Source organism: Lutjanus erythropterus, chromosome 6, assembly GCF_056507025.1.
Source record: "Lutjanus erythropterus isolate fLutEry1 chromosome 6, fLutEry1.hap2, whole genome shotgun sequence".
In the NCBI taxonomy this organism is placed as follows: domain Eukaryota; kingdom Metazoa; phylum Chordata; class Actinopteri; order Lutjaniformes; family Lutjanidae; genus Lutjanus; species Lutjanus erythropterus.
In genome coordinates, this window is record NC_139322.1 from 19,978,608 (window position 1) to 20,005,377 (window position 26,770).

General features: G+C 38.8%; 3 protein-coding genes and 1 long non-coding RNA gene across 7 annotated transcripts; 2 read left to right on the top strand and 2 right to left on the bottom strand.

Annotated features, from left to right (window-relative positions):
- Nucleotides 1-3,551: 3,551 nt before the first annotated feature.
- cbx5 (chromobox homolog 5 (HP1 alpha homolog, Drosophila)) lies at nt 3,552-10,185 on the bottom strand. The gene is made up of 5 exons (XM_084721068.1): nt 10,027-10,185; nt 9,311-9,491; nt 8,980-9,205; nt 7,302-7,402; nt 3,552-5,257 (listed from the first exon to the last, which is right to left on the bottom strand). Exons 2-5 carry the CDS (start codon nt 9,439-9,441, stop codon nt 5,116-5,118), a joined length of 600 nt encoding a protein of 199 aa, XP_084577194.1. The 5' UTR covers nt 9,442-9,491; nt 10,027-10,185; the 3' UTR covers nt 3,552-5,115.
- Nucleotides 10,186-10,709: 524 nt separating this feature from the next.
- hnrnpa1b (heterogeneous nuclear ribonucleoprotein A1b) lies at nt 10,710-13,676 on the top strand. The gene is made up of 11 exons (XM_084721069.1): nt 10,710-10,859; nt 11,409-11,528; nt 11,664-11,810; nt 11,908-12,118; nt 12,203-12,295; nt 12,398-12,457; nt 12,552-12,605; nt 12,683-12,817; nt 12,902-13,027; nt 13,118-13,184; nt 13,351-13,676. The coding sequence occupies exons 1-10, from the start codon at nt 10,848-10,850 to the stop codon at nt 13,171-13,173; spliced, it is 1,014 nt and encodes a 337-aa protein (XP_084577195.1). The 5' UTR covers nt 10,710-10,847; the 3' UTR covers nt 13,174-13,184; nt 13,351-13,676.
- A 641-nt stretch (nt 13,677-14,317) lies between these two features.
- LOC146325199 (uncharacterized) lies at nt 14,318-14,576 on the top strand. Its single transcript, XR_014770710.1, has 2 exons — nt 14,318-14,382; nt 14,467-14,576. It is a non-coding gene; the product is annotated as an uncharacterized LOC146325199 (long non-coding RNA).
- Nucleotides 14,577-15,181: 605 nt separating this feature from the next.
- nfe2 (nuclear factor, erythroid 2) lies at nt 15,182-20,874 on the bottom strand. Of its 4 annotated transcripts, none has more exons than XM_084721074.1 (5): nt 20,262-20,874; nt 18,453-18,610; nt 18,235-18,313; nt 18,003-18,140; nt 15,182-16,627 (listed from the first exon to the last, which is right to left on the bottom strand). In XM_084721074.1, exons 3-5 carry the CDS (start codon nt 18,280-18,282, stop codon nt 15,335-15,337), a joined length of 1,479 nt encoding a protein of 492 aa, XP_084577200.1. In that variant the 5' UTR covers nt 18,283-18,313; nt 18,453-18,610; nt 20,262-20,874; the 3' UTR covers nt 15,182-15,334. The 4 variants fall into 4 exon arrangements, with proteins under 4 accessions (XP_084577200.1, XP_084577198.1, XP_084577197.1 ...); XM_084721072.1 differs by having other exon boundaries at nt 18,395-18,610; XM_084721071.1 differs by having other exon boundaries at nt 18,403-18,610; nt 20,262-20,873.
- Nucleotides 20,875-26,770: the final 5,896 nt, after the last annotated feature.

A 26,770-nucleotide genomic window follows, 5' to 3' on the forward strand; every position in this document is an offset into this window, starting at 1 on the left:
GCATTTACCTCTGGCCTGTTAAAAATGATATCAGCTCATGGAGGGCAAGCATTAGCATTTGCATTTTATTGGAAGCACAGAGATTTAGAGCAGAGGATATATCAGCTCTGAGCAGACAGAATTAGTTAACAATGCATTACCTGCCTTTTATGGCAGCTATAACTCTTTCCCCTGGTGGGGAGAGGAGATGAAGGGAGGAGTGGGGGGGGGGTGAAGGGGAAACACAGCCAGCAGAGGGTTGGCGGTGAGAGCCGTGGCGCAGTAGAGGGGGCATTTAGAACGAAGAAGCTTTGTCTGTGGTGCTTTACTGCACATTAAGTGTGATAGCCACCCAAATTAGTGCATCACATCGCAATCACCTTCACACAGATCAGCGCACTGTGCACAGGGATGACGCGCCCGTCATCACTGCAGACCTTTTTATCTGGTTGCAGCAAGGAAATGGAGACACAGCTGTTGGGCAGCTGTGCCTACATGACCACAGCACGAGAAAGGGCACATCAAATTACATCTGCCTCTGATACCCATGACTTACAACACTCAGATATTTTTTCACAGTTTCTCTGAGGCACTAACTGAAGATAAAGAGGGTAATAGTGCATTGTGCCGAGTGAGTGTGTTATCAGTGTGAGTGCACATTTATTTGTTTGCTGTTTTAGTGGTATCCTTGAGCAAGCTGTGTAACGCTGATGAGGCCCACTGCAGCAGTCCCTTCCCTTGCCACAGCTCCCCCGGCACTCATTTGGTGTAATGTGCTGCAAGACGACCCACCTCTGCCGTGGGCAGGACCCTGTGGAACTCATTTGCACTAGAAGTTACTGGTACAGGAGGGACTGTGTTTGAAGTGCAAGGAGCCTGCTGCGAATAAATAAATTAATAAATTTACTCAAAACTGTGACTACATTTTAAAGCATGTACCCCACTGAGACAATGAGCAGACTTTTCAGACACACCTATCTGAAAAAGCAGCATTATTGTTTCCAACTAAAAATAGTGCAAGTTACATAAAATGGTGTGATAACATTATAGGTATATATTCAAAATATCAAATAATTCTTCACCGTAATGTCAAAAATCTATGAATGCATCCTGAAATGCTGATGCTTCATAGCTTAACAAAGCTTACACAGCTCCTCGCCGACTCTGCACACATAAATACAGCACACACACTCATTTCTAGCACAAGTACAATCTGATTTTCCTCATTTAGATTTTTAGCTTCGATGACGCTTCACTCTCCATGCCCGACCACGCACTAGAACTGCATCTACATCTGTATTTGCCACACACATCATGGGCAGAGCTCCCCTGAGTGCCACTGTGGCTTTCCCAACCAAACCTACTGGCCTGGGTTTGTCAGCAGACAGCTCCAGGCTCCATAAAACAGCCTGCTGCTCGCTCCCTTTGCCCAGCTTAATGGTCCCAGGGGCTGGAAATTTACTAGTGACCTTTGCATTCCATTTGGAGTGTAAAAGCCTTTTTGCTAGGAAAATTCCATCACTTTAGACGTAGCTGAGCAGCACTCTGTGTGTGTGTGTGTGTCCGTGTGTGTGTGTGTGTGTGTGTGTGTGAGAGAGAGAGAGAGAGAGAGAGAGAGAGAGAAACAGTCACTATAAAAGGCAGCAAGAAAGAAAAAGAGGGTGGCGAGAGAAGAACAAGGATTAGACTCAACCTTCACTGCAGTTTATCACTGATATTGCACTATTCTAAAGTGACATCTATTTATTATAATTAATAACTAATTTCCCCTTTTTGTCATGGTGGTCTGATTATGACAAAGCGGGGGCTCATCCGTACATTTTGAAGTCTAGCTTTATTGGAATTTGGCTGGTGTACTTGCTCCCTCCTTGGCAAATTCCCTGAGTCACTTTCAAATTGACAAAAAACTTTCCTCACATCTCACAGCATTACATATTCCGTGCATCCGGTTTGTCATTCAAGCTATGTGGTCCCTACACTGACTGATTTTTTTTTTATGGCTACACCATTACATCAAATAGCAGTGGGGTGGCCTAGGGCTTTAAGGCGTCAACCATGCATGAACATAATGTCCTCAGTTTGCATCAGGCCAGGGACCTTTGTTACATTAATTCCCTGTCTCTTTTTATTTCTCTCCCCTTATTTTTTGGATTAATATCTCTATCAGTGCTTCCCAAACTTTTTTCTTTCAGAGGACCGACTTTTTAAAATGACAAACCATTACAACCAGTTCACAACAGACCTTATCAGTAAACTTTGGGAAGGTTTATTTGTGCATAAATGGAACGCATCTGATCATGTTACTGCCATGTCTACATCACCTTATTTTATCTTGATATGTTATATTGAGAACATATAGATGTTAAAAATACACACATTTATAAATGAGAAATAAATGCATATAGGTCATCTCATTGTTTTAATTTCCTTTCATCAGAAAGCCAATATAGGACATTTCAGCCTACTTCACACATAAGACGAAATAAGTGCATTTAGGCAAAATAACAGGTTATTGTTTTTTCCTCTCATCAGTAAAACAATACACACATTTAGATGTTTTACAGAAAGAGTACTACAGATAGAAATCTTAAATTTGTAGACTTTCTTTCAGTGTTTTATTCATTTGGCAACTCAAATAAAATCTCCTGTGACCTGTGGGTCTGAGCCATACTAATGACTGCTCTATCTAACTAAGCTATAAAAAGCCCCAAGAAAAAAAAAACGGACACACCGGACTGGCCTCTAGCAACTTAAATAAATCTGTGTAAGTTTGAACACTGCATGCTTCACTGCACAACATGAATCTGTGGACCTACAGGTGGGTTCAGCATCTTAAGAAGAGCCAAAGTGACTCAGAAGTCTTTTGACATCCAAGAAAAAGGTGTAATGTTAGTCAGTAAACACAACATGAATCCATGCCCCCTGTCAAAGAGGCATAATCATCCATAAAGGCTGTTTAGATAAAACTATTTTATGAGTTGTTGTAGTGAGCAACCTGAAGAGTTTGAACTGTGAATGACTTGCATAAAAATGGAGTTATGACTTCTGCACTGGTGTTGTTTAACAGCGCCATCTGCTGGGTGAGAGTGTCTAATGCTCCGGAAACATTTTCTTTAACAAAGAAATATAAAAATAGGTCTCATTTCAACAGAGGCCACATTAAACAGCTTTCCTCTCTTGAGATTTGTGACTTAGAGGTTTTTATCATTCCCACAGGACACATAGTTACCCCCCACCACTCATATATTGTAAAATGTCCTGATGTTAAGCTAAGGTTTGGTGTAGTCTATTTATTGCTCATTTCATCCAAAACAATTCCCATAAAATAATTCATGACTTTTTAAAATTTCCGACTCAGTAATTTATTTAAATCTGAGTTGTGGGTTTAAATTAACTTTAAAAGAAATTTGATTCACATGTGAAAACAAAAGTCAACTTACAGCAACTTTAACATTGAAAAGGTTTATTAAAGGGTGCTACTGTACACATATTTGTAACATTTAGTTGACACAAGAAATAGTCTACTTTTTAAAAATTCTGCACCGGCAAAAACTGAGGCCAAAACTCAAGGATCCGAAAGGACAAAATACTTTTAATGAAATGACATCAAAACCATAATCTAAGTGATATAAAGGGACATGATAAATGAACTGTGTATGAAAAGGGAGAAGGTCGCAGCCTTCATTCACAATGCCAATTTAAGCCAAAACTTAAAGAAAAGCAAATCTCAGTCTGTACGTACTAAACATTTGGTCCGTGTTGGAGCAGATCAAACTACAAAACTGGCATCTATCTTGTGTAAAAGATTTAATCTCTGCTTGCCAGGCAGCAACATCTTCCCAGGAAAGTTTTAATACTTATATTCAAGAACAATCAAATTCCTCATTACAATAAACGCCAGGATATGCATTAAAATCCAATTAGATATTGTTTTAATATTTCAAATTAACATTACAATGAGATCACTGACAAATATTCTAATTGCTGAGTGGATTTTTACCACTTTACACTGTAAAAAAAATAAAATCTATCAAAGTATCACTAACAAGATCAATTACACCATTAAAACTGCAGGGTTGTCATCACAGATTGGTCACGTGGTCTAAAAGAGTTTCATCTTTTAGCCACAAGGTGGCAGACCCCAATGACTGGTAATAAATGCTGGTTTCATTTCATGTGGATACAGTGAAGATTGTCTAACCTGTTAAACATGAGACTGGTCCAAAGATAACACTGCAGTTACAAAGGAAAAAAAGGGAACAAAACTGAGAAAAATGTGTTTTATTGTCCTTTTGTTTGAACTGGTGATAGCGTAAAGAAATTTAAAAAAACACCACACAAAGTTCACGTTAAAACTTGGAAATGAGAAGAGATAAAAATGACATTTAAAAAAAAAAAAAAAGGAACAAGAATATCACTCATTTATAAAGACAAAATTGGCCGGTGTCACCTGCAAAACTTGCAAATTGAGTAGTTATATCCTGGGTAGACAGGACTAACTGAAAAATCTACAAGAGATAAAAAGTTTTAAAAAAGGAAGTGATTATGCAGTCAGGAAAGTGCTGCGGTGGTTGTTTCCTGAATATTGAGACTACCGTTTTATCCTCAGTGATGTTAGCGGGTCTTAAAGCAAAGAGGTGCACAGCTTATAAAAGACTTTAGGATGGGGGTTGTGCACCTTCTGTGGTGCAAGCTTGTAGTTAACACAGCTTGTGCCACCACTGCATCTCAAGACTATATTCTGAGTTTTAAAAAAAACAGATGGCCATGGATGCTAAACACCTTACTGACATAATCGCATCCTGTAAGCACTAAAACATGGATGTGTTAAGACATTAAAAAGAAGGTAAAGAATACAAAGACAGAACAGCAGAAACCCTCCCCAGTAGCATATCACCCATGTCCGCTACAGCTTCTCCTCCTCCTCCTGTCTGATGGATCCGTCTCAGCAGGCTGGGTCCTTGTGCTCCAATGGGGCATGGATGGAGATAACATGACTGTGTCCGCTGTGTGTATGTGTGTGTCGTCGTTGGACATGGTAAAGAGGAAGAATGGGAGGTTTGGGTGTGAAAAATATCTGACTCAAGGTAGTCCCTGCAGTGGAGGATATCCTTGTCTCCTCCTGAGGTGATGCACTCACGCGCTAACAGCATCCTTTTCCTTCTTGTCACTGTCTTCATGCCAGGTGAGACGCTCCTCATAGAAGGCTATGACTATCTGTGGGCACTTATGATTGGCCTCCTTGGCAAGCACAAGATCAGCCTCATCAGAGTCTTTCCTGCAAGAGATGAAGATCAAAGTTTGTCTTTAACAGTAGTTCAGCAGTGTGCATCCCTGCACAAGTTGGATATTACACACGTGGTATGTCTTGTTTACAGGGTTTCTACACGTACCATCAAGTTAAATGTAAGACTTTCAGACTTTCTAATGCAACCGTTTGATTAGATTTAAGACCATTTTTGCAATAAAACCAAACACTAAAATGTGTTGAGTTTAAGAATATTGTCCAAATACATTTATAAATATAAGTTTTCTATACATTGTTTAGGCAGTATCACTCCTCGTACTTGTATATGATTTAGGAAATGTGTGAGGTACTGTGCAATGCCAACAGCATTCAATACATAGATATTTAAGTCTATAATTCTTTAATACCTTTTATTAGTAAAATGTTAATTTAAGATATTTTAAGACTTTCATAGAATGACCTGTAACCACCTCAATTTAGGAGACTGTCAAAGATGTCATCTAATAGAGTGTATGTGTGTTAGACGAGTACATCATATACAGACAGCTCATAATGTGTATGTATGTTTTACGAAGTCACAGAAGACGATTTCAAAATCATACTGACAAGAAAGTACATGCAAAGTTTGCATTGGTGGTTACTGATTCAATATTAATTTAATTTTGTAGCTGTTAAAGTGTGATCAATATATTTTTCATCAAAACACATTTAAAAGTGAGACTTCCGACTTTATAAAAGAACATTATAAAGCAAGAACTTCAGAATTAAATCCCTTTTAAAAACCTGCCAAAATCGTATTGGAAACATTTCAAGGCTTCAAATTCAAATTCTTGGGTTTAAGACATTTTAAAGGCACAGCAGAGACCCTGTTCTGACATGCAGAGTAGGCAGATGGAGCTTGTGAATATGCTTAGGGTCTTGCCATGTTTATATTTATTTTCCTTTCTATATTGATATAGACCTTTACTCACTTAAAATAAATTAACAGATCACAGCTATAGTACAACTGTTGCCTCGTTTTGAGTCTACAAACACCCTGGAATGGAGCTTGACCAGGCATGAGTGACGGGGCACTACACATATATCCATCTAGCTAATGTGTAATGACATAAAATTTTATGGTGTAGCTTACTGTTTGTCTATGAATGGACAGCTAGGCTATTAGTGCTGCTAATGGGTAATTTGTCAGTAGCAATCTGGCACATTGAGAGCTGGCGTTTCAAAGAATCATGCCATTAAAACTTGCAAGCAGCAGTAGTAGTAGCACTGACAGAAACTGTTGCATGCAACACCCACGGTACCGAAGGACTGACATTTAGAAACCAGAAGAGTGCAAATACCATTTTTCCAAGAAACGCAAATACTAAGTATCCAATTAAACAAAGAGACCAAGGCAGAGTAATTTTGAGTCATGCTGTTATCAGTGGCAGAATGAATAGCTCGTGGTACCTGAAACATTTATTTATAATATATACACTAAGTATATAGTAACTTACTAAACTAAGTTACTGTATCTGCACTGACTCCAGTGCTGCAGATAGTCAGTGCACATCTATTAGAAAAGTCCTGAACATTCAGAAAGACAGCAGTGCATCTGCATACAGACATGACAAACAATATCTTGTTAATATTGATTACTTATAAAGATATTGCTATGCCTTAACTCCCCAGAGTTTTTTAAAGAGATGCTCCATTGAGACAACTATGGTGCACACTTTTACTTTCTTTGACTGTGCAGAACATTTTTTTTCACAGAGGCATTTAAACAGTGTGTGTGTGTGTGTGTGTGTGTGTGTGTGTGTGTGTGTGTGTGTGTGTGTGTGTGTGTGTGTGTGTGTGCGTGGGGGGGGGGGGGTTGCATATCAATAAGGCTGCTGTGAGAGACAACCCTAGATTTAATAGAGTCAATAGTCATCTTAAGACCTGTGCATTAAATAAGATAATTCTGAATGACAGAGACAATTGTCTGTCTTATTAGGTAGTGACTTAATTTCATTTAGCAATGGTGGACAAAGAAAACACACACGCAATTTTTGAGATAAACATTGAAAAAAAAACAAAGACACAAACATACCACTTCATAAGAAACATTAGGTCTCCACAGGAGTCAGTTGCTCCTATGATCTTCTCTGGCTCAAGTCCTCTCTCAAAGCCACGTGCAACTAAGATGTCATCCTGAAAGACAAATACATTTTTATAAGAGACAGAAATGCTGGTGTATAAAAACAAACTGTAAGACTGTAGGCTAATTGTGATAAGATATATTGACAAATAAAAGCAATGCATCTGCAGCCCTCACAAAATTCTGACCAGCATTGAAATACATTTGACTTCTAAAGGCTTTTTAGAGATTGAACTTTTAATAATTTCATGGCTGCTTGATGCAATAAAAAAAAAAAAATCATGATCATTTTGACTCTTCACTTGACACAATTTTCACTAAAAATAAAAACAAAAACTATTAAAATCATGATGTGCAAGAGTCTGAAAGGACAAAATATCTACTATACTGACAGTAAATCAATTATGTCCCTTAATATTACTTTGATTATGGTTTTGCTGCATGTATGAAAGGGGAGAAGGTCACAGCCTTCGTTCACAATGCCAATTAAAGTCAACAAATATATATATTGACAAATAAAAGCAATGCATCTGCTGTTCTCACAAAATTCTACCCATCATAAAAGTACATTTGACAAGTATGATGTACACATTTTATAGGGTTTTGAGATTGACTGTACCAGATAAACCTGTTTTCTTACATCTGTAGTATAAGACCTGTAGATCATAGCATCTCTAAAGCACAACAAACTTCATTATAATTCTGTTGTCACATTTTTTTTAAAAAAACTCCATATTTTACCAGGTATAATCTGTTGAGATCAAAGTAAATTTAAAAAAACATCTTCCGTTGTTTGGATGTTGCATTTGACCGTATTGCAATTTCAATATTTTGACTAATTGTGCAGCCCTACTCTCCAATAATAAAAAAAAACAAGTAAAAACTATTAAAGTCTATATCATTCCAACACAAATCCCACTGATTCATGTGGTAACTAAATGCAAAATAGATACAGCAAAGGTTTTAACAAATCAGTAAGAAGGTACATAAGAGCATGTAGATTAACCTTTTTCACCAACTTGGAATTACAAAAGAGCAACAGTTTCTCGCTCTTCTAAGGTGATACACCATTAACTGTTATTTATCATACAAATGATGGGTTTTTAAATCAAGAGATAAGCCATTGTTTCTTCCCTGCTGTGCAAGTTTGAAAAAGGTGTTAACCTCACACATGCAAATTCTATATTCAAAAGATTTTACCACATACACTCCCTACTTTCAATGAATACTTTCTATATACATCAGATTATTTAGTGGGTCACTTTTTCTGGCATGTCCCATTTCAGAAGCTGTAAAAAGTTCAAGCCCACACCCCACAATTTCACCAATCGTTAGGAATAACTGGGGAAGCCACTTAAAAAAACAAAAAGCATCCTAGTTGAAGTGAGTTGAGTGAGACAAAGGTCAGCGGGATAACTTAAGCAATCTCCTGTTTGTTTATTTTTCCCCCAACATACAAAACATACATCAATATTGTTCCCTTGTTCGTCCACGCCCCCTCTGCAGAGGTCCGCCCCACAGTTTGGCCCACCAATGGATTATGTTGACCTAAAACTTGACATCACTTTGCATCTAAACATATTTTAAAACTTAAAACTGATTAAAACTTCTGCTCAAACATATTACATACCTCCTTTTTCTTTTTGGGCTTACTTCCACCCTCTTCGTCATCGTCCGAGCTCCTCTTCTTTGAGCTACTGGAGTCCTTGGAGCGTCCCAAAGAGCCTGCGCTTGATTTGCTGCCACCACTGCTTGGCGTAGAGCTCCCACCGCTGGTTTTCTTGTAGGTCTTCATGAATTCTGAAATGAGCTCAGGGCAGTCCAAATTCTTCTCTGGCTCCCACGTGTTGTGCTTTCTGAGGAACATCACAGACCAGCACATTAGTAGCGCTATACCCATAACAGCGAATAGAGTTCATTTCTAAATCTGTAGCGGTGTAAAAGCATGTTAGCACACTTACTCTGAGTACCCTTTCCACTTGAGAAAGAACTCGACCCTGCCTTTCACCACTCTCCTGTCTAGCACCTTCTCCACAACGTATTCTTCCTCATCAGAAGATGAAGACTCCTCTTCACGAGACTTTTTGCCCATAGCAAAGTTTGTTGATCAACACTCGACTGTCGCAGGCCAAGAGCACTTCCCTGTGAGAAAAACGATAAAGAAGCTAAGGTGATGGATAATATGGGTGATCCTTTTCCAAACTCAAACCGATATATTACAATGTATGCACGACACAGTGACTTAACGTTACGTTACCGCTTAACGTAAGCCAATGCTAGCTAGACAGTATCATATACCAGCATCAAAAAAGGCATAATTTCATTGTCGCTACTCCAAGCTGCAACAACCACGACAAACTGGAGAAAAAGCTAAACTAATTAGCTGGCTAACGACTTCTCAGTAACGTTCACCGTCCTCTCGCTAAGTACTTAAAAGATTAGGGTCAGATAACGTTATCACAAAACAGACGTACACATAGCAATGAATATATGTTGTTGTGTTTGCTAAGCTACAATTAGCTCACCAATGGGCATGAAAGCAAACTTGCTAAGGTAAGTAGCCTATAGGCTAACGCTTCAACAAGCTAATACTGGCTGTATTTGACACCAAAATGCTAAATGCAGAGCGAGAACCTGCAGCGGCATGAAACGCTTTGGCGTGTTAAATATTACTTACCCTTTGGGTGTGTGGGCCGCCGGTTTTGACGAGTAAACCGCAGCGATAACGTGTGCCTTTTGTGGATCTGCAGTCTGTGAGGCCAGCGCTGGGGCTACTTTAGCATCTAGCCTGGCTCACATAAAGGTGCTGTGCGCTTGTCTGTGCGTAAAAAGCGCGCGTTAAAGGCGCACAATGAACGTACCCGCCCCTCGGTCAGCTGATGACCTACATATTTGGCCAGCGAATATGCTTCCACTGATAATAATGTAATTATTAAAGAGCTCAGACGTGTTAATTGTAATACGTTAATTCTATGTGTCTCAAAAACACATATTAGATACAAATGTGTGGATGTCAGTGAGAGTCACTGTCGTTGCTGTACTCAGACACAGCTCCACCCACAGGTCAAAAATCAGACTAATGTAATTTCTCTTATGTATTGCTTTAATGTGTAATTATTTATCAGTGCCTTCCATCAGTATACCCATATATTAACCCTACTGTGTTCATTATAATATGTTTACTGGCCTGACAGCACCACACAATTGTACCTTGTCCATTCCATATAGCATCCATAGCGTATTTTTTTATCGTCGTGATGTGAAGTGCACGCCTACCTTCAGGTTATTGGCCGTTAGTTATGATTGATTGAATTTGGTCCAATAAAAATTCACCGAATGGTTACGACAGACTGCAGCGGGAATTATTGACCAATAGCTGTGGGGGAGAGGTGTATCCCTTGCTATTTATTCTACAGTTGAATTGCAGGCTAGGCTCGTCTGACGCAGATCCCCTTCTCCGTTCAGCTCACAAGGAGTCTTCAAGGATTTGGTGACATTATGTCGAAAGATGTGAGTATTGCAGTCGGAAATACTTTTATGTATATGCAATGCGCATTATGTGTCTAAAAAGCGCAAGTTACTTGAAACAATTACGATTACGCTATGCTCAACACAGATTCAGATTTCAGCACAGCCGCATCGGCTATCAAGCATTGTAAAGCCGCCATTTTATAGCAGCTGGGCCTCGTGGCCTATTGTTCATGCCGGCAGTCGTGTGTAATGTATTCTGTACTATTCTTGCTGCCGACTACTGTGCGGAAAGCGCAAACGATACTATACTGAAACGCATCACCTTAGGCTCACCCAATAATTGCTGCTAAAAGTCACATCGTTAGGTTACACCGCTGTGCTAACGTTAATGGCGGCGGTATCACCCTCCTCCACCCTGTCCCGATTTTTGATATGTGACGCAGGGTTAAATTAATTCACTGATAGCACATTGTTAATGCAGCGGCGGTATATTGTGCACGTAGTTATTACTAAATATGGCACCCGTGCCTTCTTTGTGTATTGGTGACTGTACCTCGATACCAATGTCTTGCTTTGTCCATTGTGCAGCAAGTCCCACGCGAGCCGGAGCAGCTTCGCAAGCTGTTCATTGGAGGGCTGAGCTTCGAGACCACAGACGAAAGCCTGCGGGCTCATTTTGAGCAATGGGGGAGCCTTACAGACTGTGTGGTAAGTGGATTTCGTTGTGAAATATTATAAACAGTATCTCTAACTTATTGTTGTTAGTATTAACATTTTTGTGTGTGTTTGGAAAGCATGTGCTTTTTGGGCAACAATGGAAATAAGTGAGACCTCTTCCTTTAGGTCATGAGGGATCCCAACAGCAAGAGATCCAGGGGTTTTGGTTTTGTTACATACTCATCAGTACAGGAGGTCGATGCTGCCATGTCTGCCCGTCCCCACAAGGTTGATGGAAGAGTTGTTGAACCTAAGCGAGCGGTCTCCAGGGAGGTATGTGAAATTCAGTGTATTTTAATAAAACCCACCTTGAGTAGATGACTTGCATATAAACGAATACAATCATTAAACCACATGTCTTTGCTCACAGGACTCAAACCGGCCAGGTGCCCACGTAACAGTGAAAAAGATTTTTGTCGGAGGAATCAAGGAAGATACAGAGGAGTCACATCTGCGGGATTATTTCTCACAGTTTGGCAAAATAGAGGTCATTGATATCATGACAGATCGCAACACTGGAAAGAAGAGGGGCTTTGCTTTTGTTACCTTTGATGACCATGATTCAGTTGATAGGATTGTCAGTAAGTACAAATGTTCTCTATTGCAGGTTGTCAGATTTAGATAATTATTTTGAATTGTCACTTAATTGCCTTTCTACCCCACAGTCCAGAAATACCACACAATCAACTCTCACAACTGTGAAGTGAGGAAAGCTCTCACAAGGCAGGAAATGCAGACTGCAGGCATGGGAATGAGAGGTAGGCTTTTATTGATCAAACCCAGGCTATGCATAAAAAAAAAAAACACTGCTCATTTTGGCACAATTAACTCTTCCAGAGCTAATAGTTGTTTTTGTTTAGGTGGTCGCAGCGGTGGTGGCGGTGCAAGGCCCTATGACTTTGACAGGGGCTTTGGTCAGGGTAAGACTTTTTTTAAATAATAGCTTTACAAAATGTGTCAAACATGCTAGTATGGTATCTGAAATCTGACTTTGCATGTCTGCTTCTCCTTCAGGTGGCAGGGGTAGATATGGCGATGGCCCTTACAATTGCAATGGAGGCGATGGTGGTAAGTAGTCAGTTTTCAGGTTTTAAGTATTTTCGCTGTTGAAGTTTAGCAATGTACTCAAATACTGTTCTGTGCAGGCTATGGCGGTGGTCCTGGTGGTCCAGGTGGATATAATAATGGTGGCAACCGTGGGTATAACCAAGGTTACAACCAGGGTGGCGGCGGAGGCGGCGGTGGATATGGAGGAAATGGTTATGACAGCAACGGTTATGGTAAGTGTTTTTTATCCCCTCCACTAAAGGAATTTTTGTGCTGAAGGCGTGGTTGATTTTTAAGATTTGCAAATTATCTTATAGGTAACTGTGGAGGTGGTGGTGGCGGTGGAAACAACTACAACAACATGGGCCACTATGACCCCCAGGCCTCCAACTTTGGCCCAATGAAGAACAACTTCAGTGGAGGCGGCGGTGGCCGAAACTATGGTACAGTGGCGCCAACAGAAGCAGTAATGCCCGTCCCCTTTATCTCCTTTGCATGTTTCTGTTAACTGAATTTTCCTTTTTTTGTTTCAGGTGGCTATGGAAACGGCCCAAACAACGGAGGATATGGCCGTACTGCACGATTCTGAAATGTGAAGTGGTAAGTACTTGAGGGCATGCCTGATCTGTTTGCATCATAAAACCAGAGTTTGTAGTTGCAGGGGCTCGTTAAGTGTAGATAACTATTAAAAAAAAAATTCACTCTGGATCTCAGGTCATACAAAGTCAGTGCACAGTTAACAATGTTGTTCCGTATTGTTCAACAGGACTGAGTACTTAGGAGAGGAGAGCAAGGAGAGGAGAGCAAGCGAAGTGACAGGGCAGCTGCAGGTTTACCTCCTAAATCTGCTCAGCCAAACAGTTGTGGCAGGTTACAGCTGCTGCAAGAAGAGATGTACCGTAGATAAATCATGGAGGGTCTTCATTTAAACGTTGTGTTGTTTTTGTTTTTTTTTTTTTCTTCAAATTGTTTCTGGAAACTAAGCATTCCAATGAGGTTTTATGTAGATTTTTCTTCAAGTCTGGTTTTTATTTGTAACTGCATCTAATCAAGCTGAAATAAACCATCTTTCAGTTCTTTTTTAAAAAAAAAGTCTCGTTAGCCTCTTTAGTGGTTTGGGAAAGGGAGGGTTCACTGTTAGATGCTGCACAAAGTGGGGGTGAAGGCCACACTGTACATGTCAATGTGAGGAGTTTGGAAAAAGAAGCGCTGCACTAGTCACTGCATACTCAGTAAGTCAATACATTTTACAAGATTGATGAGGAGTGGTGTGCAAATACATCAACCAAGAGTCATCACTTGGTACAGACTCCTGAGTTCTGCAAAGATCAACTGGAGGATGCTAGCTTACATGCAAAGTCTTTGAGGCTAGCCATGGAAGCCAGCTGAGGGAGAGAAGTAGCAAAACCATCGCCAGGATCATTGAAGCAGGGGAGAGTGAGAACAGAAGCCTGAGGCTAGCAGGCAGCAGCTACCAAAGGCTTAAATGCTGTCTGTAGGTAAGACCAGACTTCTCAACTACTGATAGTATGTCTTGCTTTTGTCATGTAGCTGGTAGTGAGTTGTGTAGCCCACTAATGATGTAAAATTTGCAAAAAGTTTTATTATACTGAATGTTGACTGGTAAAATTGGCCTCTTAATTGTGTATAGAGGCCCTACAACAAATTGCATGCTCTGAACAGAAATGATTTTTGTTTTCAAGATTTCATTGTACTCATTTGGATTTTCTACATTCTAGGAAACTCCACATGGTCTCCAAAAAACCTGACCGCATTTCAGTGACAATGGATTAATCAGGTACAAATTATCAACATCTTGTACATAACGTCTTTTCAAAGTGTTTTTTTTTTTTTTTTATTAAACTTGATTCCATTTTCACAGGTTTGCCAAACAATCATGGTGCTGCTGCTGAAGATTTTATTATTTTTTTAACCTTACTGAAGACAGTTCAGTGTTTTTTACTTTTTTAATAAAAGTATTTTTGTACAGCATTGTGGTGTGGTTTCAGTCAATTGTAAGAACATGAAAGGTATCATCAATACATGTTATGTTACATGAGGGTTAAGTCATGAACTAAATGTGTAACTTGCATCCAGTTAATAAACTTTAAATTGGCACAATCTGTTAGAAAACCTTCTGTGTGGGTGGTGAATACAGGATTTCTGCAGGTCCTAGTCTCAAATCAGACTGAATTATGGGACTTAAAATGTATAATACAAATTCTGACTGGTCTTTAAAAGCTTGCATTCAGTTAAATGTTTCTGGGAAAATTGCTATTGAACTTGAAACAACTACAGAATGAAACTAATAGTGACCCAATATTAGATGGCTTTTGCCTGGATTCTGATTGGGCAATTGCTGTATCCTAAAGTCTAATTTCTGAAAAGCACTGTTGCCATGGATGCTGTTTTGATCATAGACTCCTAGAGAAGCAATAAAATAACAAATCAATCTTTAAAAAAAATCAATATTGTGTTTAAGTAGCCGTGTAATAAGCAGGTTCATGTGCAGTGGGTATCATTTTTGTGAAATAAGCTAAGTGTGACTCAAGACCCCTCCAGTTTGTGTTAGGATTCTGCACCACATTGTCAGGGTTTATTTTGCACAAGTAACCTGCACTAATGCAAACTCTACCAGTGTGGGGGTGTGAAAAGGGTCTCATTGCATTCATTATGATCTTTTAAGGGTTTTATATCTTAAACATGTTGAGACCTGCAGAAACCCTGTAAATTATGACTATCCCAAGCCTTTAGCAATGCTCTCTCTTTTGCATAGTTGTATGAGGTACCAAATAAATTTTACCATCGGGCGTCTGTTGTAGAGAGTATTCATCTATTGAGAATGGTTGTCCATCTTCATCTCTTAAATGAGAAAACACCTCCGAGTAGAGGTCTGTAAGGCGACATTTAATAAAAGCCAAACTGCGCTTGAACTCGAGCCTTTCCTTTGCCAGGTGCTCTCTTTGGGCCTGCAGCTGGTTCAGTTCTCTCTCGAGGTGAATTATACTCTCAAGCTTCCTTTTCCTGCAGTTCTGGGCTGCCACCTTGTTCTTGCCTCGCCGTCTAATGTCCCTGACCAGTGCTAGTTGAGTATCTGTCAGAGTATACTGTGTCAGGAGCTCATTGAAGTCATCCACAGGTAGATTGATTATCTTATCCATGGGGAAGGGGATCTTCAAGGCAATGGCCCGTCGCTCATCCCTGCTCAGCGGAGCAGGAGTAGAGATGCTTCCTTGTGGCTTCGTGTACATGTTATGCTGTGAGCTCCCTCTGCTGGACACACCAGAGTCAATGTAGAGGCTGCTTAGTGCAGGAGCCTGACCCTGCTGTTTGACTGACCACGGAGTTGGGGCATCAGGTTGTGTGTGAGATAAAGTGGGCTGGGGTGAAAAATAAGACGAATTAGCACCTGAGTGTAAATAAGAGTGAGATTGACTCTGATAGTCCATTGAGTAATGGATGTGTGCTCCTTGGGCACGCTCAGTCATGCTTTCTGGTTCTCCATCACTATATGTCATGCCTATGTCTACACTCTGGTAACCAGGAGCACCACCAATAGGGTTGTCTGGGGAGGCCAAAGGTGGACTAGAACCCAGAGACAGACCAGAGTCTGACTCCAGATCATCAGCTGAGCGAGTGTGCGAACTTTGTCCATGTGTAGTCCACAGCATGTGCCGACTTAGACCCTGAGAGAGACAGGCGTTGGCCCTCCTGTGCCCTTGACTGGTGCCTGACATGCTCATCTGTTCTCTTGGCGCCATGAGTGAGGGCTGTGTGTGAGAAGAAACAGGGAGCATTCTGTGACTGAGCTGAGACTCAGAGTGTCCGTACATTGCCTCTGCGTTGCTGCCTAGCCGATGACAGACGGGCACCTCTTCGGGGTAACATCCATCATAATTCTCAGCATTGCTTAACTCGCAAGCAGCAGGAGGAGGAGGATGCTCAGAATGAGACGGAGTCATCCCATATCCTCCCATAGGGACCATGGGTTCCATGCTTTGGTACTGCGTTGTTTCATAGGAACCTTCACCAGGGACTTCAAACTGCAGTAATGAAAACAAAACAGTGCATACCTGGTTATGACTGACAGACACATCAGTACACGACATATCAGCAGCAATAAAATGATTGAAGGCCTTTACTAATTTTACAAGACCTCTGAGTTCATTAGTGGTTTTCACGTGTTATCTGGTTCACTATAGAACACAGTTTGCCCCCACTTCAGCATGCCACCCATAGCCTATGAAGGGCTCTCATAGATGTGATCGAGTTTCACCTGGAAACAGATGGCTATTGTGCGGTGCAGGGGGCCGCGAGCAACATACAGCACTTGCCCCCTCTCACAATCTCTTCATCCTGCCATCACTCAAACGGGCCATTGTTGCCTTCCTCAGCTGAATGTGTATTAGCTTTTCTACAGTTAGCATGAAATGAAAATATGTAAAAATATATGTATCTAGTCTAGTGGAATGAAACAAATTCTGCTCAGTAATTATAAATAATTTTTCATTTACAAAATACATTTTGATTGCAGTCTTTCATACTTAACTTTCAACATAACACTGAAAATAACATATCTTTGGCACTGATTAAAATTAATTTACAAGATGTGTTCATATCTGCTGACGTTGCTTAGGGCCTTAGTGAGTTTGGAGCCCAGAAAAGCACAAAAATGTAATTTTATGAAGTGCACTCATATGCATTTGTTAAAAAAACAATACAAAGTGCACCTAGGGCAACCAGATGAGAAAGTATGATATTCAGACGACAGAATTATTTAGAGTAACATAATTTGTTATTAATATTATGAAGATCAGTTACAGATTCTGAGAATGATATGAAGCTCAGTGTCCCAACACAGGTCACGGGTGTGTTACAGTCATTTTAAATGTCTTTTAAGCAGCTAAAATTATTATTAAGCTGTAGGAGTTTATAAACAATTTTTTTTAAAAGATATTTGACCACAAATTCCTTCTGCAGTGGCAGCTGCACTCTCCGTCATCCGGTGTAAACTGGTCGAATGACACAACAATCCGTTGTTTATAATGAGTGCAATAGATAAGTGAAAAACCATCAATAATACCCTTACATATTTTACAAAAACAGGACATTTTTTAATAAATAAAATCACAAATTATAGCCTACATAACTGATTTGATTAGAATATTTTCATAAATTCATGTTTGTTCATTATCTATTATTAAAACACTTAATTTTCAGGACAGAAAGGACAGGATTGAGGACAATTACAGGACATCCAGTCACACTACCTGCTCCACCATGTTGATGCACCATGAGGTATTGTTATAACATGCAGTACATGGTATATCTGGGATAAGACACACAATATATACTAAAATTTAGCATGAAAAACTTGTTTTTTACAGTGCTTTCATACAATCAGTGCTTAAGAATTACCTGCAGCTCTGTGATGGCCATCAGCTCCTGCCAAGTCACATCCATCTCTGTGTCCTGCGGAGCTCCATGAGACCTGGCTCCAGGGAAATTAGCTGACATGGACACTCCCCCGCACAGCTTGCCTGGAGAGGCTAATACCTTGCAAAATAATAAAAAAGATTGCTGTTAAAAACATTATTCATAAGTGTATTTTATGGTTGATTTGGTGTTGTAGTTTCTGGTATAGACTTACCTCACAGGCTCTCCTCAGGGGGAGAACATAGTTGGCCATAGAACACATTCAGGACAGGCTTTTGCTGCAAAAAGTCAACCTGGCAGGGACACAGAGCAACAGGTTATTACCTACCTCGCCTCTGAACTTTGACACAGAAAGAAGAAATAAAAAAACTCACTCAAGTACCTGCAAACCATTAAGTCTCATCAATCCAAACACACATTTCTAATACATACAGTGCATTACATATCCATAGACGTGTCGGCGCTACATCAGTGACTGTTTGGGTGTTGTGTAGGTTCTCTTGGAACACATTAAGGGTTCAGTTCAGTTGAGTTGACTCCTCCCATCATCTGTCCCTGGGTGCAGCTATGCCAACCCCTGATAAGACAATCTGCGGGAAAACAGCGTGCTCTTAAAGACAGACTGGGGCCTGATGGCTGCTTTGGAAAATTTGGTGCATGGCTAACATGTTGGCAGTCATCTTTAAACCCAGTGAACAGACATTATTTTAAAATTTCAGCACTGTAACGTGTATATCAGAGTTTTTCAGTAAAAGTCTTGCAACTGTGGAACACCTGATCACCTGAATTAAAAACACAATCAGAAGAACATAAAAATGAAACTGTGCTTAAACAACAAAAAAGATGTAAACCTTGAATTGAATTGAACTTTTGAACTGATCCTCTTGTCCCATACATATACACCTACATACTGAACTATTATACTTACATATACATATACATATACATATACTTATACTTATACACATCAACATAATCTATGTAGTTTTTTTATCCTTAATCTGTTTAGATGTTTTAAGCTGAATCTAAAAGCTGCAAATAAACTTCATCCGTAACCGAACCCAATACATCTGTTGCATCGCTTCCCCTTATGTAACGATATCAGTATTGCTTCTGTCAAATAAATTCAGAAGTAAATAAAACCATTAAGTAAGGGTTAGAGTTTTCCTTCTACACCTTGCTTTGGGTCACTTAAAACTCACATTTTGTGCAGACTAGAATTATGATTTTATTCTCAACCTTTACAGCGGAGGGGTCACTTTAATATTTTGTATTTGTCATTCCCAATACTCTGATGATTCTATATTTGATGAAAAAGCAGGAGTCTTCCAATCAATAAATTCAAAAAGCAATGTGATAAGGTGGCAACCTGGAGCTACTCCACTGACACTAGAACAGAAATGACTTTGTGGTTATGACGACGGCCTATAATCAGTGTCAGGGAGCGGGCGAAGATACCTTTGAAGTTAGACTTATTTAGAATTAAAAATGAAAAAGGTTGGGCTCTGTGTCACGCTGAGGTGTCACTGATTACAGTATTGATTCAAAGAATTGAGTCTTCGCGGACACCACATCAATAAAACTGTCTGAGCTGATACTTGGTACTCTGTAATGGCAAAACCAATGATCAGGATCACCTTTAACCAGATGTGTTTCCTCTTATATTTTAATATTGTAATTCTGCCTCTAATTTCCTCCCACTAAACTTCAAAATAAACTGTGCACATTAAACTTTATATTGATTATTATTCCAGTGAGACCTGACTGTACTGCTATGAGCCATCATCTGCTATGTATGAATTATTTTGTAATGTTTGAATGTTCTGAAACATGGTGTAACAACTATTATATCCTGCAATAACCGGTGGTGGTGGTAAGTTTCTTAAGGCTGTTTCCTTGTAACTGCAAGGAATCATAATTCACTGTCAACACTCAAGTCAGTCAGTAAACTAAAGAAGCTGACAAAACAGCTGCTCAAATTAAACCAGCAAGATAAAACTTCTAACAAAATCTTGATTTGCTTGAATTGCACTCTTTACCACGTAAATGAATGGAAGATTCAGAGGCAAAATAATTACATTTACCACAGTTTTACTTTGTTACATGATAAAGTGTGAAGTCGCATCATCTGAAGCATGACATTTACTGAAATATACTGTAATAAAGACACCATCAACGTGGGAATGAATGAAAAAGGTAAGATGTGACAAATCCATAGAAGGAAGATGTGAATGAACATACCTGAGCAACATTCTCTTCTGCCTCTTCAACAGGTGATGATGAGTGAAAAAAAAAAAAAACTTCAGATGTTAAGCACAATCCTGGTTGTGAGAAGAAAAAAAAAAAAATTAGTAAAAGTTCTTTTTCACATATGTTGTCAGCTTGCTTTTAGCAGATCACAAGAACACACGAGGCCCCTTGCCCTATCTCTCATTCAACTGTCTGTCTCTCTCTGTTCAGCTGCACATACAGCCACCGGCATAAATGGGATGGCTCTGTGCAGACAAACGCAGTCTTCCTGTAAAGCACCCACACCACATTTTTTTGCACTCTTGTATCCTTAATAGCACACTTGCACCCCAACCTCCAAATTTCCCTTTTGCCCACACGACAAACCACAAACCAACAGTCTGGCACACACCACGACAATCATTCTGTCAGTCCGCGCCGGAGTAGGTAGATGTTTACAAATTAAAGACAAACAAACAAAAGAATCCTGTAAGCGATTTTCATTCTATTTGTGTAATTTCAATAAGCATAAGACAAATTAAACAGCTAAAAGTGAGTTAAAAACTAGCAGGATGGTTGCTTCAGTCCTGACCAAACCGTACAAGAACTGTGTCCTTTCAAAAGTCCTCCCAAAACGAAAGGTATGAGGAGTGTGATGTGGAGCACCTGGAGTCAGAGCCGGCATTGCAGTGAGGGCCCCGTTCAAGCAGGGGTGGGTAGGAGGCAGGATTGAGACTTAGTTTAGCAGAGATGGAATGTACACCCTCCGACAGGTAAGAAAGACTACATTGTTCCTCTATCTGGCAGAGCAACCGCCAAGGGAGAGAGAGGAGCAGGGGGAGAATGGAGGGGAGCGTGTCTTACATAGCAAGTGACCATTAAAATCCCTCACAAAAAAATCCCCTCATTGCCCTGATCTCAAGCACTGTGAGCAGTGAATTCACAAAGGCTATGTGTTAGGTAGAACTGCCCCATTGTGCAACAGATTTCACACAATTACTGATAGTAGACATGTTGCATTTTTATTGTTCCACAGAACATTGCATGTATATCTTTTACATGCGCTGTCTTCAAATGCTTTCTTGTGTCTTGCTGTACTCAGCTTTTAATTAGCTTTACAACATCTTGTTGTACTCAGTTTATCTTCTTTTTACTTAACAGTGTCAATCTCTTATTTTCATGAAAGCCAAACAGGTGCAAATTAGCATCTGCTGTACTACACACTATGATGCTTACAGTGGACAGCTGTTTTCTGTTTGTCTGTACAAACTGTAACTGTAAAGCATGAATAAATAAACAATCTTATCTTTATGCATAGTGATAGATTCTGCTACTGTGTCTGCTACTGTGTCAGTGATGATTTTGGAAATCTGCATCACATGAAATATTCAAGAACATTCATGTTCCATTGCACATTGTGTACAATATCCAATCCAATCCAACTTTATGTGTAAAGCACTTTAAAACAACCACAGTGAACCAAAGTGCTGTACAGAAATTAAAATACAATAAATATAGAGGATAGTTTTCATTTTTAAAAGCATTTGTTGATAATAACCAAAACCCATTGAACTAACTAAGCTTCTGAGGCTTCAACATATGTTACAGCCTTGTTTATTTAAAATGATCCCCCTAAAGACTTTTTGTAAACTAAACTGATACAACTGCATTAGGGCTGCAACTAATGATTAATCTCATTGTCGATTAATCTCTTGATTGCTTCTTCATTAATCAATTAGATATTTGGTCTACAAAATTTCAGAAAAGTGAATAATGTTGATCAGTGTTTCCTAAAGACCAAGATAAAGTCTTCAGATGTCTTGTTTTGTCCACAATCCAAAGATATTCAGTTTACTGCCACAGAGGAGTAAAAAAAACAGAAAATATTTACATTTAAGAAATTGAAATGAATTTTTTCTTGAAATTACTCAAACTGATTAATTATTAACCAAAACAGATGGCAATTAAATTAATTGATTTCATTGAATTACATATTTGTAGAATTACCTATTTATGAGGGGTCCATTTTCTGAAAAAGCAAAAAAACACACATAAACAGCTACAGTTTGGAAACACTGTATTTAAAAGAAACATGGAACTTCGCAGAATCTTTTTTTTTTTTTTTTTTTCAGAAATGCAAAGCCGAAAACAGATGTCACAATCACTTTTCTCTTTAATATCAACTGGTGAATTCCCTTTTCTGACGCTGTTAAACAGGAAAACAAATGTTTCTTAACAAATTTCTGAATTATACTCAAACTGCAACAAATATCATCATAATTTAGTACAGATACACACAAAGTATACTGTATATACACACTTTCAGTAAGTAAGTAAGTAAGTAAGTTCTTATTAACATATGATGAGTTGAATAACCTAAAAGGCCATCTTAGTTCAGCTTATTCTGATTCTTATGATAGCAATGGACCTCTTCTCTAAGGACATTTATAATACAATATTACATGAGCTTGATGAAGGCCACAAGCCGAAACATGTTGGTCTGTTGCTGGATTTTTATTTCTCCACGCACTTGGAAATAGATGGAGTTGTGCCAGAAACCTTTACTTTGTTTCTAAAACAATACAGTAATATGGAAACAAAAGGGGATTGAATATTTTTTACAATGGGTAAAACCCTCATGATCTACAGCAATATTAAATTTATTTAAAAAATAAAGCTAATTTTAATGTCCATTAAGACACATTTAGTACTTATTCAAATAAACATTTGTTTTTTGGTTTTTATCCAGGAGCACAAAGGGTTGTGGGAAAAAAAAAAAGTTTTGGTTAATTCATATAAACATTTTTTCTGAATACTGACCCGGAGTTGACTTCTATTGTGAAATAAATGTACATTTCGGAGCTAGTAATAGACACAAGTGGAGTTAGGACTTTCGGTAAGGCGCTGTATATACAAAGACCATGAGAACATGGAAGGTTTTTGTCTGGCCCATTACAATATCACATCCCACTGAGACATAAATCTCAATGTTTTCTCTGTCATTGTTCTAAGATGGAAAAAGTAGGTGGCTGACAGAGTCAAGAAAGGTGAATGTCTACCAGGAATCAAAGAAGGGACTTCCCAACCCAAGTTCCTAGCACCCAGCCCCTGACTCAACCACTGCCACAGCATGCCAAAGAGCACCCTGTTATTACTGCGACCACAGCGGTTTTGAATCTGGACACAGTTCCCAGGTCAACGCCCACGCTCCCTGTTTGTGTTTGTTTGCTTCAATTAGTCTTTGACATCTCTGCTTTCAGCTCGCCTGAACCTCTCAGGGACTGTCAGCCTTTTATTGTTCTGCACCTCTGTGCTGTGAACTCAAAAATAGACCGAACATGTTGGCTGGAAACTGCCCACAGTTGACTCATTTAAGCTGAAATTCTCTTAATGACCAGTGAATTTCATAGTAGGGTGTGTTAAATCTAATGTGGAATTAATGGTTAAACATGTTTGTCCTCTTGTTGTTCCCCACCTCCTCTATTTGTCCTGGCGTTTCCATGGCATTTCACTTGTTCATTAAAGATGGAGGAATGTGGCATCTTTGGTTTTGTCTTAACATCCAGAAAGCTGTATCAGACATGAGTGGAAAAACCACCTAACTTCTAAACAAAATGAATGTGTGTCTTGGGTTGTGGTATCAAAAAGGGAATATTTTTGGAGTCAGCTTCTGGGAAATAAAAAAAAAGAGAGGGCAGATGGAGTATTACTCTTTTTTCTTATATTGATCAAATAACTAGTTGTAATCTTGATCTGAACTGTAAAAATAAAGAAATATTACTTATTTTTCTATTGCTATTTAACTACAATAAAAACAACACTGTAAATAAAGTTGACATAATCGTAATATGTACAGTTGTTCGTTGTGGTGAAATCCAGATTGATACTCAAATGAAAAGGGTTTGTGAATTTGATCCACCTACAGTTTATAGGTGTAGTGTTTGGCTAATATCTGTTTTTACATGATGGCCTTTTCCAAATGTGGACTATTTTAAGATGCCCTTTTAATTTTGTATATTTATTATCTTCTTCAAATGAACAGGATGTGAAACGGCCTTTACTGGACATGGTGCTTCTTTGGAGCAGAGGTGGCAATAGTAGTACTCCAAGTAGGAGTACAGATACTTGTGTAAAGGTAAAAAGTGTAAAAGTACAGACTCTGAAATGTAAATAAAGTATACAAGTAAAAAGTAGCCTACTCAATGACATTTCTAATGGGGTTTTCTATGCAAAGCTAAATGAACCTCACAGTTTCTCTGCCATTGGGTCTCCCTCTCTTATCCGTTTCCTCTTGTTATGTCTTGTTATATGTCTTTATCAATATTCCCCTCAAAAATGCATTAAAACTAAAGTAATGAGCCTGTTTTGAAAATGTAATGAGTAGAAAGTACAGATATATGTGTTAAAATGTAGGGACTAAAAGTACAAGTCAGGAAAATAAATACTCAAGTAAAGTACAGATACCTGAAAACCCTACTCAAGTACCATAATAGAGTATTAGTATTAAGGTACTTCTGCTTCACAGCAACTGTATATGTTGATAGAGATGGAATTCAGAGATAACCTTTTCCATTGTTGTTTCTTAAAATGTCTGTCATGATGGTCACACATTATCTTTACCTGAAACAGAGCAAATGAGGAACCAGAACATGCAGCATCATCCTTCTCATCTCAAGATGTTTAGATTAAGATAATGTTGTGTAACAGCAGTACTGCATTTCTTAATGATTTTCTGATCTGTTTGTAATTGTCCCATCATTTTTCTTTTGATGCATTCACATACATTGTATTACTAGTATAGGAAAATATAATCACAAATGAGAAAATTCTGCACAAATAACTATTTTTCTTGAGGGTCTGCGTAAGTGTGTACATGCAAATGTGCATATACAGTATAGTGGACATTGTATACGTGCGGTTACACTAGTGCTCATATTCATAACAATGAATGTCAAGGCTGGTTGCTCATATACAGACACAGAGAGGGAAGGTAGGGAAAGGAGGATGTTGGTCGGCGGAAGCTCTGCTTAATGCTGATAAAAGAAGCACTTGATTCTTAGGAAGGGAACTGCTAACTGCTGTGGTTGCTGGCATACAAGACGCCGAGGAGAGGGGAGGAGTGCATATGACCACATTACTTCATTTTCTATATCTGTTATTAATTTCTAGCTTTTAATGTTTGTGAAGAATAGACTGGACTAATAACATTTGGTAAATATTTGCTGAACTTGAATGGGAAATATATAAGGGGACTTCTGAAACACTTTCCTCACATCCTGCAGTGAAGATTTTCTGAAGAGGTCAATTTATGCTTCACGCATAGTTTCATTTTTATTCAACTATGAATCAAGAAATCAATGTCATTTATTTGTTATTTTACAAGACGGCGCTGCACAACATAATGTAATTAAAATTTTACGCAACATCTTTCATTTTAAAACCATTAAACTCAGGCGTGCAATGTAGTGGTTTACCTTAGCATGAAGACATTGTTTATTTAAACTGTATTTCAGCTTATATTCTTATTTATAATACTCTTGCATCTTAACACATTTATTATAAACCCCATCTTCAGCATTATTATTTGTTTACGCTGTTCATGTGTGCCACTGTTGTACACATTGTTATATTTGTATATATATTTGAATAAATAATTTTACACTACTTTTCTGATATGTTGTTGTATATTGTAGTATAATGCACATATCTTTTACATATTTTTATGAACTTATTGTTTCTATTTCTTATCATTTCTCTGTGCTTATATAGGCCTCTCCTCTTAAATGGGAGCTCCTATAACACAACCCAATTTCCCCCAGGGGATCAATAAAGAATCAATAAAGTACTTCTAATTATGATTCTAATATTATATATTTATATTTTAAATGTTAAATCCTCACACAGTAGATGTTGATTCATCATTAATCTTTCATTCATCACAACCTCAACTCTGCCAGTCATCCTTACTCTCATCATCATCATCATCATCATCACCATGATGGTTTATACAATATACATAAAGATATGACTATACTGGTGTCACAAGACATGACATTAGAATGACATCTGAGAATGTTTTAACCTATAAGTATGAGCTAGATCAAGGCAGCACACTGTTTCCTCTGTGGTCAAGGTCATTTTGAAATCTTAGTGGCTGAATTGTGTAAACATAGTGCAGTATTGCAACATTTCACAGTCACCCACAATACTGTTGTGAATTCATGTCAAAATAGTTTGTATCTTTTTACCATACACTTTTCTGCAGTTAAATAATAGCTGTGCACCATTTGCTTTTTGAAACGGCACATATTCCGGTATTATTTGAAACTGAAGCCCAAAAATATCTTACAGTAAGGCCACACGGTGATGTCATGTATGGAGGGAGATAGAGGGAAATCCCCATCAGCCTGGGTTTCCAAATGCTTCCCAGAAGTGGGAACTAAGATAATTGGGCTTGGTTAAATGTAGGAGGATCCTGAAAAAAGATGTTGATGAGTACAAGCAAGCTAAAAGGGCTTGTA